Source organism: Pogona vitticeps, chromosome 12 (genome assembly GCF_051106095.1).
Source record: "Pogona vitticeps strain Pit_001003342236 chromosome 12, PviZW2.1, whole genome shotgun sequence".
In the NCBI taxonomy this organism is placed as follows: domain Eukaryota; kingdom Metazoa; phylum Chordata; class Lepidosauria; order Squamata; family Agamidae; genus Pogona; species Pogona vitticeps.
In genome coordinates, this window is record NC_135794.1 from 5,755,918 (window position 1) to 5,770,182 (window position 14,265).

Genomic DNA, 14,265 nt, shown 5'->3' on the forward strand with positions numbered 1-14,265 from the left:
TAGCAGGAGGCTAGAGGTAGACAGAGACTTCGTTGCACTGAAAGAAAACTTGAAACCTTGCAGATATATCTAGAATCAGATCCTGGATGTCTCAGAAATCACTATCAAACTGAGATTTGAGCTGAAGGTGGCCAAATTTAAGAGTTAGGGTGTGTTGAATGTTACCTGATGTACAAGTCACCTTGAGAATTGTTTGCAATATACAGTTTGAGAGGTAACTGCTGTTCTGCCTTTCAGTGAACTTCAAGTACAATTAATTACAGAGATGATCCGGACAGTGAAGTCTCTTTTTTATTTTATGATCAAAAGAGGGAGAATTTACCGTAAGTGCCGGTGGAAAAACATGCTATAGAGGAGTGACGCGGTAAAAAGAGCAGCTGGGCTTGATTGGTCTTACTGGTCAGCATAAATATAGATACATTCTAAGATAATCCATAAAACTTAAATGGTAGCCTTCACAAGCCTCAGATGTGATTTCTACTGCTTTCACATAGGTGTCTACATCTAAACAGGACGATAGATCTGTGACTGTTACTTAAACTTAGCTACTTTTCCATAGTTGTCATTATGACATTTATCCATCAACCACTGAGATGGTTTGCAGTAAGAAACAGATGCTGCCGAGACAAGGTACAGATTTCTTTATTAAAAATAATTTACATCAGTTAAACATTTTATGCACAATTGTCAGCAAATTGAACTTTTTCCTGTAAGATTTCTATACAATACACATTAGTGACTTTAAAACCATTATATACTGTTGGCTTTAAAGGAGCAGACATTCGTTTGCAATTGCTTAAGTATGAGTAATGAAATGTATTTTTAATCATTTTTGTAGGTGTTTTAATTTCTCAACTTGCCACACCCTGCCGAATTTGGTAATAGAGTTAATCGGAAGGTTTTTCCTAAAGATTCTTTTCTAAATCAAAACTGAAAGGAGATCTTGACGATTTCTGCGATTTTATCCTTCTATGACTTAAGCAGAGCTTAATTTGTGAATGTATCCCAAGCTTTGATGAGTGAAATGTATTGCACCACTGCTAAGGAATGGGGAAAAAAAAATGAAATAGGTGGTTTTCTTGCAAACCAACGGGATCATACAGAGTTGGTTCGCATATCCGAGGAGCAGGTAAATATGTCATTATGCACTTGCCTTTTGGGGGACAGCTTTTCTATAATGCAGGGGTGGGAGTGGGGGCAATTGGCTGTCCAGATGTTGTTGAATTCCTGTCAACCCAAATAGCATGGCTGTTGGTCAAGGATGACAGGAGAGGCTGCTCAACAAGATTTGGAAGGGACCAAGTTGGGGAAGTCTCTAGACAAAAACTCACTTCTGCCTTTATCCATCAGGGAGGCATATGTCCATAATGTAATCTATGGAGTGGGCTGCGCCCATGTGCCACAGAAATCATCGGCAGAGCCAAAACCTAGATATGTTGACAACATCCTATTGAGCTCCATGGGAATCACTTCCAAGTTTCAAAACAACAGAACTTGCTTTCTGAAAGTAAAATCTTCCCAATCTGGACAGGAAAACCAAACAACAGTAGAGATCTTTGCATAACCCTGGCAGGTTTAAGTTGGACCACTTTTCTCCAAAACAATAAAGCCAGCTTAAACCTTTGCAGTCACATACACACCATGTGCTGTCCACAGTTGGGGGCAAGGAAACAACTACGACAATAGGACCCACATAACTGCAGGATCAGTATCCACAGTTTCACTTATGCACAGTCTGAAAAATATATTTAAAAAAAAAAAACCAGAAAACCTATTTTTACATGTATTACCAGAGACCATGCTATGAATACTTGTTAGTGAAGAATACACAGCATGGTGTCTGACTTCCTGTAGTGGCCAGTTCTGGTAGTGCATGTGAAAATAACTGTTCTGGTTCCCCCACACCACTTCTACCACGATCACTATTATTTGTGGTTTTCAGTATCCACGGGAGCGGGGGGGGGGAGGCTTGGTACCAATCCTCAGCAGATACAGGAATCCTACTGTACTCCTTTCCTGTCCCTGATCCTCACTGCACAGGAGAACACAGCCAAGTCTAGGACAATGAATTTGAGCTGCTTAAAGAATTGCATCTCCATGCATGCTGTTCAAACATTAACAGAGATGAGACCTATGTCAACGTACTGACAGTAAATCAAGAACAGCTTTTGCCTTCAAGGATGAAGCAGGCCCTTCAAATGTGCTGGATTGAAATGTTATCGTATCCTGTAGAACTGGAGATAAAAGACTTTAGAATACACTCCCTACCTGAGAGTAAGTGGGGCTCAAAGGGTTTACACAGAGATGGCTTTTGTTTCAAATCAAAACTTCAGCGTTGCCACTCAGCCGTGGGTCTCATTATTTGAGTCCCCCGCCTCCCACACCAAACTTAAAATTTCCAAATTAAATTTACCATCAGACCTCAATAAATCCTTATGTGGTATAATATTAACTAGAAGTACATCACATATTCTTTTACATGAGGTAACTGCTCCATGTACAATAGCTGAAATTGACTTTTTAATTACCAAGAACATTTCCTGCAGCAAAAAAAAAAAATCCTTATACGGCAGAACCAAAATTACTGCATACATCTGGTGAACGAGTCAATCCTTAATTACAGGTTGGTTTTTTTTTAAAAACTGTAAATTGCCACAGGCCATGTCACAAAGAAAAACCATTTTTACAAGGTACAGAGTACTTAAGAAAGAACTTCATAAAACCTAATGAATATCCACCAGTTTCCTCGCGTCCCCTGCTGGGATGCAGAATATACCCAATAATGGCAAGGAAATTTTATCCTCCAGTAATTGCGACAGAATATACACCATGTCAGCAACCTGATGGCACTGTTATAATAGGCAGCTTGGGCTAAAATGCACACATTTTGAAGAACAGATCGATCGCCTGTCTGGTTAAAAGAAGCACAAGGCTGCTTCGGCCACTTAGATGGCTATATACAGACTACTTTACGCCCCATGTGGTAAACCGAGACAAATGAAAACAGAGCAAGCTGAAACCTGTTGCTGGCACTCCCTCCTGCCAGTGACAGCTGGGGCAATTGGCTGCCTTTCGTCTCTCCACTGCCCAAAGCAATCTGAATAAAATGACTGCTGGTTTAAGCAAAGAACCAGGTTAACCCAGCTAGAGTTCACACCGGCTTCTCATCCTAAGCTCGGGTAGAGTTTTGGATGGAACAACAGCTGCATTCCTACAGCAGTCTTACTTATTTGCACCCATTAGTATTATTATTTTTTTCAAAAAGGGATGCTTTTTCAGGCTAACGATCTTCGGAGCAAACAATTCGCTCAAGATTCTCCAACCTCATGAGATAACTCCCATCATCTTCAGCTAGCTGGGGGCCATGGGTGGGATGGTGAGAGTTGCAGCATGGCCCGTCAGCTTGGGGAAGATTGTCGCAGAGTGTGTATGTATGTGTGTGTATGTGTGTGTATACACACACACATACACACACACCATGGTGGGCTCCCTTACTCCATGGCCAGCTTTTGAGTTTGGGAACCTGAATTCTTGAACAAAAAGGAAACTTCCCACCTTTAAAATCCCAGGCCACATGATGTGATTGATGCCCTCAAAGGAACAGAGAGAAACAGGAAGTTGAAAGGTGCCAAAACTAAGGGGTGGGGGGAAGTAACTGCTAAAAGCTGTCCTCCGGCTTAAAATTTTTCACAATTCATTTTCATGGTTTCACATCATTTATTTACAAAACGGTCTACGATACCTCCCCCCCTTCTTTCCCCATACTTACAGACTCTCTTCCAGAACACACACGTTAAATTTTCAGCAATGTCAATATAGCACCATTCGAATATTATTATTATTTTTTTTAAAAAAAATCCAACAAGATCTTGCTGCGGTCACTACAACAATTCACAATCTTTTACAGTCCATGGACGAAGTATCTGCGCGCAGCAGAGGTCTGTGGAAGCCGTCGGGGGCTTGGCCACGTCTGCACAATCCCCAGGGTATATGAACAGAGGGCTCTACAAGAGCTTTCGAACCATGTAGTTCAGAATCCCGCCATGTTTATATAATGTTATTTCAACATCACTGTCAAAGGAGGCGAGCACAGGGAATACTTTACCTGTATTTGTCTTGAAAAAGAAGGAAAGATCAAAGGAACAATTAGGACTGTGATGTAGTCAAATGTCTCTAAACTACTTAAATTTTGGACTCTATTCACAGAAGCAACAGAATGAGTTGCTCATACTCCATCATTTAAGTTGCAGGTGCCCTGTTCGCATTATTTCAGGGTAATCAATTCACTGGATCATCGTATGTTGGACATGATTTTATAGCACTTAAAAACAGTATCCAGGAAAGCCAAACACTTAATAGAAAAAGCCAAAGCTGTGAAAAGCACAGAGTATTTAAGGGTATGCATGTGATCTGCCTCTCAACAGGAATGTAGGATTACTATGATCCTCAAAGTTGTGATTCATATAATTTCCTCTAAAAAATCCCACTACAAGCTATGAAATCCAAAAGTACAGTCATAAAAAAAAACCCTAACTAATATGTAAAGTCACCTTTCTGACAAATTCAATTCTTTTCTCCTTCAGATTGCAAACTATGGGCTCCATCCCCAACTAAGGTAAAATTGCTCAAATGGATGGGACACGTTGGCCACAAGCAATGTTAGGTTCTGCTGGTTTCAATACTCTGCTCTAGTATGGGGTGGGGGATACACATGGGGTTAATGCTATACATCCTTAAGATGTTTCTGAGGCTGAAATGGGCCATCCAAATGCATGCCTCTCCCATCATGCTGATCGGCATCAAACATTTGAAAGTTCTTTTGAAGGAACTCCAAGGAAATGAGGAGAGGGAAGATGCACAACAGAATAATGCCACTGGACAACACTCACTTCTTTCTGCCATGCCAAGGGGAGAAAATGTCTTGCAGATGCCATGTTGATCAACAAAAAGGAGAACCCCTCCAGATAGGTCAGATGTTATATCCCTACATTCTGCTGCCTCCCAAATTTGTCTGATACAGATGCTGTCCCTTGTCTCTGTACAGCTATTAGGATGCTCCTTATCAAATGCAGGAAGCAGCCCTCATTATTTATTTTATTTTTATTTATTTATTTGATTTTTACCCCGCCCCTCTAGACCATGTCTACTCGGGGCGGCTTAGATTTTCCACCACTCAAATGATCGTGAGTAGAGAAGGGCACGAAGCACCGGTTCGGTAGTTTGGCGCGATCCCTTTCCTGGACAAACAGCAGATCCACGGTTTGGCACCCTGCGCCCTCCAGCGGGCAACACCCCCCACATCATCAGGCACTGCCGTGGGGCACCAAACTGCAGATCAGCTGTTCAGCCGGGAAACTAACCGTGACGAATCAGCAGCTCCTGCCCATCCCTAACCATGAGACCAAACCTTCCCGTTCTCTTTCAGCTCCTGCTGAGCTCATAAGCTTTCTTAATGGGATACAGCAGCTTTTAGATTGTCTTAAAAACTCTAAAACATTGAAGTCTCTTGCACTGCTGAGTTTCCAACTCTACCGCACCTCTCTAAAACCATCCGATGTAAGCATAAAATCATATGGAACGACTGTGCAGCATATATGCCGCTGTACCTTTCTGGTGGCAGTTTCACGAAGGACGGGATTTAAAACTTGTTTTTAAAAAGGAAACAAAAAAATAGATTTAGATATTACAAGCCCCCATTGATGGAAATAAAGTCTCCGGTACCTTTACATTGACGGTGATTCCTGGGGTTAGCTCTTGAGGAAATGAGACAGAAAACTGTTCTCTGCCCGTCAGGCCCAAAACTTGCACGTTCTCCCCAGGGAGAAACTGAAGAGGAGCGACACCCATTCCAATCAAATGACCTTTATGGATCTTCTCATAGCTTTCAGCAATAACGGCTCTCACGCCCTGCGGAAACAAATAGATCAGATTTTGATGAGGTCTAGCTGTCTAAGGTGTCCCCAATGTGAAATACAAGGGGATTTGTGTTTTCCTGCAATTTCAATGAACTGGAGAATGAGCTGGAGATTTCATGGTTCTAATCGATAAAGCCCTAAATGGCCTGGCCCAAGCTATCTCGAGGACCACGTCGCCCTTGATGAGCCTGCTCGAGTGTTAAGATCATAAGAAAAAGCTTTTCTCTGGGTCCCACCACATTCACGGGTGTGTTTGATGGAGACATAGGAGAGGGCCTTCTCTGTGGCGGCCCCCAGTCTCTGGAACTCCCTCCCACTGGGTGGTGTTTTTATATGGATTTGTGTGTGCCTTGTTGCTCTGAATGTGTTTTTTGTAATGATTTTGTTTACTGTTTTCATATCGTAGTTATTTGATTCTTTTTAAATGTTTGCATACTTACTTTTCTTAGCTTTGAAATATTACCCTTACACTAGGCAGGGTAATATTTCAAATAAAATATTTCAAATAAGTAAATAAATAAGTAAATATGTTAAAATGTAAGCAGTCACTGTTGTAGAAACAGAGAGTTCAACTAGATGATTACCCCATAAATAACATAAAGTGGCCCATTCAGAAGAATAATTTGGTCCCTCAATAAGACAGGTCTACATTAAATAATTGATCAGAAGGACCCTAATCTTATAATTGTGGTTCTCATTTAAGAACTAAACTGACAAGAGTGAAAGACTAATACCTGCATTTTTGAGAGAGAGGCAGATTCTAAAAAAAATCAAAAAGGATCTAACAGGAACTGAGCAGATTGAAATAATGAACACTTCCAGAAGGTCAGAATGCAACCAAGTTAATGTTAGGCTCATATACCAGTAAAAAAGGTCCTTTTGCAACCCAGTCTCTGGAACTGCCCTGGCCATACTTTGCACCAGCCAAGATGATCAGAGGGATATTCTCCTTCCGATACAATTCAGCGGCATCAAACACATCCAGCTGCAATGAGAAGAGAGAGAGAGAAAATGAGAGAGAGAGAAAGACAGGAGAGAAGTCCCAAGACATCCCTCATAGGCAGATGTCCAATAATGGCTTGGTTTATACAGGTAATTTTCCTCACCGTCTGTCCGGTTGGAAAATGGATTGTTTTAGGAGCTGGTTTCCCAATGAACTTATTTAAAAGCTTGATGTTCGCAAAGGTGCCTCTTGTCATCACAGCGTCATTGCCTCGCCGAGCTCCGTAGGAATTGAATTCACGGGGTGTGAGACTACGAGATATCAAAGAAAAGCGTCAAAACCTACAGGCCACTTGGAAGTGGATTCTGTCCATTCCTATCACGTTTAAAAGGCATTCCTCTGATAGCCATAGAATACAGATCTCAGTTCTGGACAGAACGTGCCAGTTTTATGTAAATAGAAGGCACCAAAGCCATTCTCTTCCCATAATATATTGATACCACAGCTCAATACACACACACATACACACCCAAAAGAAAAAACCTCCTCACCCTTTATTTGTCAAGTATCTGGCTGCAGCACTGCCCCTAGCAATGCTTCCAGCAGGCGAGATGTGGTCTGTCGTGACGCTGTCTCCCAAATATAACAAGACATGTGCGTTTTCAATTGACTGGGGCGGAGGTGGCTCTTTGGCCTGTTGGGTGAAATACATGAACGGAAATAGATCAACTGGACAAACCTCTTCCTTGGCTGATTATTAGAGACGGGCACAAGCCACAGTTCGGCGTTTCATGCCAGTCTGGCCCTCCGGCCGCACAGCTGTTCCGTGGGTGGGCAGGCTGCCTAGCCCTGCCTCCTCCAACAGAAGCCCACTCAAGAGGCAGGATCCACTGGAAGAGGTGGGGATGGAAAGCTGGGGTGCCCACAGAACAGCCGTGCAGCTGGAGGCCCGACCACTGAGCCGGTGGCTTGTGCCCATCTCCACTGGTTACTTACAAACATAGAATAGAATAGAATAACACTTTATTGTCATTGCATGTGCAACAAAATCACCAGAGTGCTATCCAGACAGTGCATCATTCTGCTAAAACTCCATGTAAACTCCTTACAAAATTCCGACATAACACAACAGCACAAAATACATTCACATGCAACCCTACAGTTGTTGTTGTTTAGTCGTGTCCGACTCTTCGTGACCCCATGGATCAGAGCATGCCGGGCCCTCCTGTCTTCCATTACCTCCCGGAGTTGGGTCAAATTCATGTTGGTAGCTTCGATGACAACAATAAGTCAGATTAAATCTTATATGGACTCACAAACATATTGGGACCCACAAAACTGACAAGCATCTGTATGATGTACTTTGATTTGCATTTGTGCAATGAGCAGGGGGTTGGACTCAATGGCCTTCCAATTCCATGATTGTGATTCTATTATTTCTTTTCAAAAATGAAAATATATGAATAATAGAATTAAGAATTTAAAGGTGCAGCCATATTTTTGATTCAATCAAACCATTCATCCATCTTTCTAGTAAAACAGGGTCAGGAGAAGAATGTAGATCTTGATCTACTGGTAGATATCTGTGTGATCTGAAGTAGATGAACATAGATTTTTAAAACTCATAACAATATAAACACAAAAGAAATCCCCCAGGCCCTAAATTATAGTTCTGAAATGAAGGAAGCTTGGAATAAGAAGGAATGGATTTTTGTCTAAAACTAAGCTTGATTTATTTCTGGGATTTGAAACAAATTCTTAGGCTCTTTGTTCCATATATATGTTTTTGGACCTAGTGGAGAATAAAATCTAAAGCAGATACCTTAAGCCTAAAATCAGCCCACCTTCAAAGAAGTGCCTTCTTCTACAGACAATAAGATATGTCTGAGAAACCTACAAGCACTGCATTGCTGAGATTCAGTATAACCAAAGCACAGCTATCTGGCATTGACATGCTTACAAGTTTATCAAAAAATGAAGGACATCGGATGTAAGTAGATTTGGAATCCCAGGTAAATAAAACTGATTCAGGCGCTTCCAGAGAATTCCATCGCTTATTTCCTTTCTGGGGGGAAAGAGAAAAAACAGAGGAGAGGATTTGTAATACAAATCACTTAAAAACTTCATTTCCAGCCACTGTTTCCCTTTCTCATATCCAAAATTCCTGTTCCTGGACAATAATGCCCTTGAAAACAAAACAAAAAAAACCCAATACAAAATGAAGACTCTTTTCCCCCCAAAATGGCTGTTCCTTTTTAATTCTTCCACATTTCTTCCCTGCTTCTCTCTACCAAAAATCATTACAGAAGGAATGAGCCAATTTCAGAATATGGACCAACAATTTTTTTAAAAAAATCTGCCTTGACACAACAAGCCATCAGTTAAGGAGGACAGTCACTGCTGTACAATAGTTATGAAACTGGACTAGGACTGAGGAGATCTGAGTTCAAATCTCCTTTCAGTCAGTAAGTTTACTGAATAACATCTCAGCCTAAGAAACCTCAAAGCTTTCTTTTTTGCTGTGAAGCCAAAATGGGAAAGATGAGGAATCACATACACAAGTACTTGTTGGAGGAAAATCAGATTATCAATATAACACATTAGGAACAAACATGTATAATACACAATGATTTCACCATTAATACTCCTCTTCTACAGAGTCGTCCTTTAGAGGTATTAGATGCTAGCAGGAGACATTCTGCCTGTGATATATTTAGATATAGCATTTTCTGCTACAAATGTGATGCCCAAATTGATGTACAAAACACGGGAAAGGTATTTAATTGTAAACGAAACCAATTAGTCCGGGGTACCAGGGTATTTTTAATGGATTTCACCATTTTTATACTGTTTTCAGCTATTTGTTTCATTGCATTTGTTTTCAATGTACACTACTTTTGAGCTTTTTTTTTTTAAAAAAAGGAACAGTGGTGTAGAAACGCACTATGAAGGAATTAGAAAAGAACCTTAAGGCTAAAATCACATGTAGTATGGTGTTTCCAATTACTATGTATGGATCTGAAAGCTGAATAGTGAAGAAAACTGAGAGGAAAAAAAAACCTGATTCATTCAAAAGGTCGTGATGGAGGAGAATTTTAATGCACTGCCAGAAAAACAAATACATGGGCATGAGATCAAATCAAACCTGAACTCTCTCTAAAAGTTAAAATGACTGTACAGAAGCTTTCATATATTCTTGAAGCCTTTCATGGCCTAGATCTAATGGTTGTTGTGGGTTTTTCAGGTTCCTTGGCCATGTTCTGAAGGTTGTTCTTCCTGACGTTTCGCCAGTCTCTGTGGCCATGGGCATCTTCAGAGGACAGCACTTTGTGCTCTCAAGATGTCCTCTGAAGATGCCGGCCACAGAGACTGGCGAAACATCAGGAAGAACAACCTTCAGAACACGGTCAAAGAACCCGAAAAACCCACAACAACCATCAGAAGCTATCATACTTTGGGCATATTGTGAAAAGACAATAAAAGGCAATGATGTTGGGAAAAGCTGAAGCAAGTAAGAAAGGAGGAAGAATGAATGTGAGATGGATTAGCTCCAGTAAGAGGACCACAGTGTTTGATTTGGAAGACGTGAGCAGATTTATTTATCCTGCAACCTTCTGGAAATCACTAATTCATAGGCCCTAAACTGGAAGCAACTTGAAGGCATATTAACATAGAAATGTTTTGAAATCAATCAATTTTTTTAAAAAATCAGAGTTCTAATTACTTAATGACAAATTACCTCCATTTTTTCCTTCAGCTCTTTGAACATAGATGCTATTACTAACTCTTCTTCCACCTGCTGAAGTTCTTCCCGTGTGGGCCAAATATCATGCAAAAAGAGTTCTTTACCATCAGGATTGATCCCTAGGAAGAAGTTTTGCCCACGGGCAACCATGGTTAATCAGCAGAAGCTCCACATACAACATACAAAATTTGTAGTCTTTTTATAAAGTACTACAAATTCTCAAAGACTTCTCCTGTAAGTAATACACATAATTTACATGTACTTCCAGTAATTTACATGTACTCTGGAAAGAACAGGAGAAATTAAACACACTTCCCCGCCAGCTATCATTTTATATAGAAGTCGCAGAACACGTTTGCAATGGTTAGCTTTGTTTTCATGCTAGAAATACCAAAAGGCAGAGCAGGGATTTTAAGGACTGCAAAAGCTAGGCCAAAAAGTGTATGAGAGACTGGGTCAAGGGTGTCGAGAATATTTGTCTCTCCAGATGTTATTAGACTGTAACGGCCATCATCATTCAGAATTGGCTATATTGGCTAGGGCTAAATGATACAATTGTCCAGTAACACTGGATGTCCCTCGTTCCCACCCAACCACCCACGATCTCCCCATCGTTGAACTGCTGCTCGTAAACAAGAAGGGTGTGGCTAGAGTACGACAGGTGGAAACACAAGGTTGCAATTCAATAGCAAACAGGCAGGTAGTTACCTAACGGCTCAGTCTGGAAATCAATGTTCACAGTTCCCGCTATCGCATAAGCCACCACCAGAGGCGGAGAGGCGAGGTAGTTGGCACGGACGCAACTGCAGAGACGGCCTTCAAAGTTTTTGTTCCCCGACAAAACCCCGCAAGCGACCAAGTCACCCTGAAAGGGAGGAAGGAGACGGTTTCTCTGCGCTCTCTGAACTGTCATGGTTTGCTTGAATTCTCCTTTCGGGAAGGGAGGTTTATTAGCGGCCATTTTCAAAAGATGAAGGCACTCTTGAACAAGGCGGCTCTCTTGCAAATACAACCTAAATCCAATAGCTAGTCCCCCAACTGGAGCTGATTCACTGAATGAACAGTTCAGGGGTAAGACGGCCTGTATGAACATCCCATTATGAAATATGTCTATTACAACTGGGAATACGAGCAGCTGGAATTGGGCCAAGAATGCTTATTCCCCCTTCTTTTGTTCCAAAACTTCCCCCCCCTCTCTCACCAGAATTTGCAGTGAAACAAAACGCCACGTTATCGATCGGAGCCTCTTTCCCTAAAGTTTATTCTGCCATCAGATCCTCTCAAAGTAGGCTCCTCTGCGTGGCTACGTTGAAGAAGGCCAGGAATTCTTTCACACAAAAAATCAGGCCTTCTCCGCGGTGGCCCCCTCCCTGTGGAGCTATGCCTTTCTTCCTGCTGCTGAAGATGCTCCTCTTTTGGGAGGCTTTTAGAAGCAGCCTCTTTTGAAGTTTTCCACCCCTGTTCCACCGCTCTAACTCTCTGCCCCTTCTGAGCTGACGCAGGGTTTTTCCCATTGTTTTATATTTTGTTGGGGTTTGTATTAAACTTGTTGTTTTTTGTAAACCACCCAGAATAGTGCTGTGCACTAATGGGGCAGTATAAAAGTTCAACCGATCAATCAATCAATCAATGGGCCTCCAGTTCTGCAGATGACAATGAATGCATTTTAATATTGTATCCTCTTTCGTGAATGCTTTGGATTTCTAGTGCCTCTAGGTGTAATGCAGATTCCCACGCAGATTAAAAAGAAAAGATTAAACTGGCAAGTGACCACAATAGGGAAAGAAATCCATCTTTTCCCCACACTGTGCAGAGAAGTGCCCACTGTCCAGAAGTGATTTGAAACCCTAAATAGCAAGGAAACACACCAAAGGCACAATCTGTACTACTGAACAGAACACTCCGCTTTTCCTGATTCGTCAAGAGAATCAAACCCTGGTTAAGCCTCAGACGTTAAACATACCTGCATAACTGCATTCTGAATAGCTTCTGGCAAAGGAGCTGTATTCCCAACACACGTGGAACATCCGTAGCCAATGACCTCAAACCTAAGGTGGAGACCAAGATTTATTGATTTATTAGAGGATTCCTTTTCATTCCCATTTTCACAACAATTCAATCCATGAAGTCTCCCTGAAATATATGGAATCGTTCAGAAAGAGCTGTTCTGCAGCTAAGGCTTCAAGACTCCCACCTCAGAAATGGAGGGTCAGGAATCTTGAGCTACCTGGGCATCTCGTGGGCCCATGGCAGGACGGGAGGCTCTGTTTTAACAGGAAGGATGTCGGTGCGGTCACAGTTCAGCTGTAGAAAAGACTTTGCAGGCCAAAAGCTCCAGGTTCAATCTCTGGCCTTGTCAGAAAAAGATTAACAACCTGGCAGTGGTCACAAACGTGCCTTTTTCTATCTGACCTTCGCAGGAGCTGCTGCCAGTCCAAACAGGTAATACTGGGCTGAATGAGCAAATAATACGACCTGGTCTAGCAAGACAACTGTCTTTCCTTCCATATGTCTGTGTTTTGACAGGGTTGTCACTGAACAAATAGATGCATTTTTAAAAGCACATCATATAATCTGTGGGATTAAGGTAGGCATGAATTGTGATGTAATATTTTTAAAATAGGCTTTGCAGTAATTAGTCTGAGTCTGGATTTATGAATTATGGTTTCACTTTAGAACGATGCCTAGAAATGGTTTCAATAAGCCAATACCAAGAAGCCGGCAAGCTACACAGTACCACACCACACCATGCCTTCCTGTTCCTGCATTACACCTCCTGCATCTGTAAATGGATATTGGGCTTCTGAATGGCTCTTTAAGTGTGTTGTGCTTTACAGCAGTAGTCCCCAACCTTTTCGGAACCATAGATTGGTTCAGGGGGTGGGGGGCACCCCTGCATTCATGGGTGGGCATGGCGCATTCACGGGTAGGCATGGCATGCTTACACACATACACTGGGCGTGCTTGTGGACAGGGGTGGTGCGCTCGCTCACATGCGTGGGTGATGTGGTGCACTCGCAGGTAAGTGGGGCGTGCATGAATGCCATGCCCATCCGGGAGCACGCCCGTTCACCCGCACAAGCGTGTGAGTGCGCCATGCCCAACATGCGTGGGGGAGGGGCAGGAGATCTCCGTGGCCTGGTCCTGTAAAGCCCACAGACCAGCACTGGAGGGGGGGGGTTGGGGACCCCTGCTCTAGAGAACAACCACCTTTAAACCTTTTACATATTTGAGCAAAGAAACAGTACCCAAGTTTATTGAGGTATGGCAGGACACCACTGGAACTGAGATAATGTGTGACCATTCCACTGCCAGGGGATAAGCTAGTTCTTATGTACGGTTTGACAGAAAGACCAGCTTCAATGGCTTTTTTGGCCAACAAACCTAATGGAAAATGGAAAAGAAAGTTAAATGATTTGTACAATAAAGCATTCTACACAATCTAACTTAGCAAAGCTTACGTTCCATGTGGAGGAATTATGACAGCCGTCAGAGATGCTGGAGGAAGGCCACAATTCCATGAAGATGGCAGTCTTTGCTCACAGAAGGACCTCGGGTTCAAATCACTGTTTGCAAGTCACAGACTAAAGAAATCTCTGTCTGAGATTCCCAGAGGACAGATACCAGTCAGAACAAACAGGACACAGGAGATGAACCACTGG

At 42.1% G+C, this 14,265-nt stretch overlaps 1 protein-coding gene across 1 annotated transcript in view; it reads right to left on the reverse strand.

Annotated features, from left to right (window-relative positions):
• Positions 1-2,426: 2,426 nt before the first annotated feature.
• IREB2 (iron responsive element binding protein 2) overlaps positions 2,427-14,265 on the reverse strand; it is a 34,995-nt gene continuing 23,156 nt past the window's right edge. The window contains exons 13-22 of the mRNA XM_072982195.2: positions 13,852-13,987; positions 12,567-12,651; positions 11,312-11,468; positions 10,598-10,722; positions 8,819-8,923; positions 7,410-7,552; positions 7,022-7,169; positions 6,778-6,900; positions 5,722-5,907; positions 2,427-4,115 (exon numbers count right to left, since the gene is read on the reverse strand). Coding sequence (XP_072838296.2) covers positions 4,005-4,115; positions 5,722-5,907; positions 6,778-6,900; positions 7,022-7,169; positions 7,410-7,552; positions 8,819-8,923; positions 10,598-10,722; positions 11,312-11,468; positions 12,567-12,651; positions 13,852-13,987 — 1,319 coding nt within the window. The 3' untranslated portion in view covers positions 2,427-4,004. The remainder of the gene's footprint in view (positions 4,116-5,721; positions 5,908-6,777; positions 6,901-7,021; positions 7,170-7,409; positions 7,553-8,818; positions 8,924-10,597; positions 10,723-11,311; positions 11,469-12,566; positions 12,652-13,851; positions 13,988-14,265) is intronic.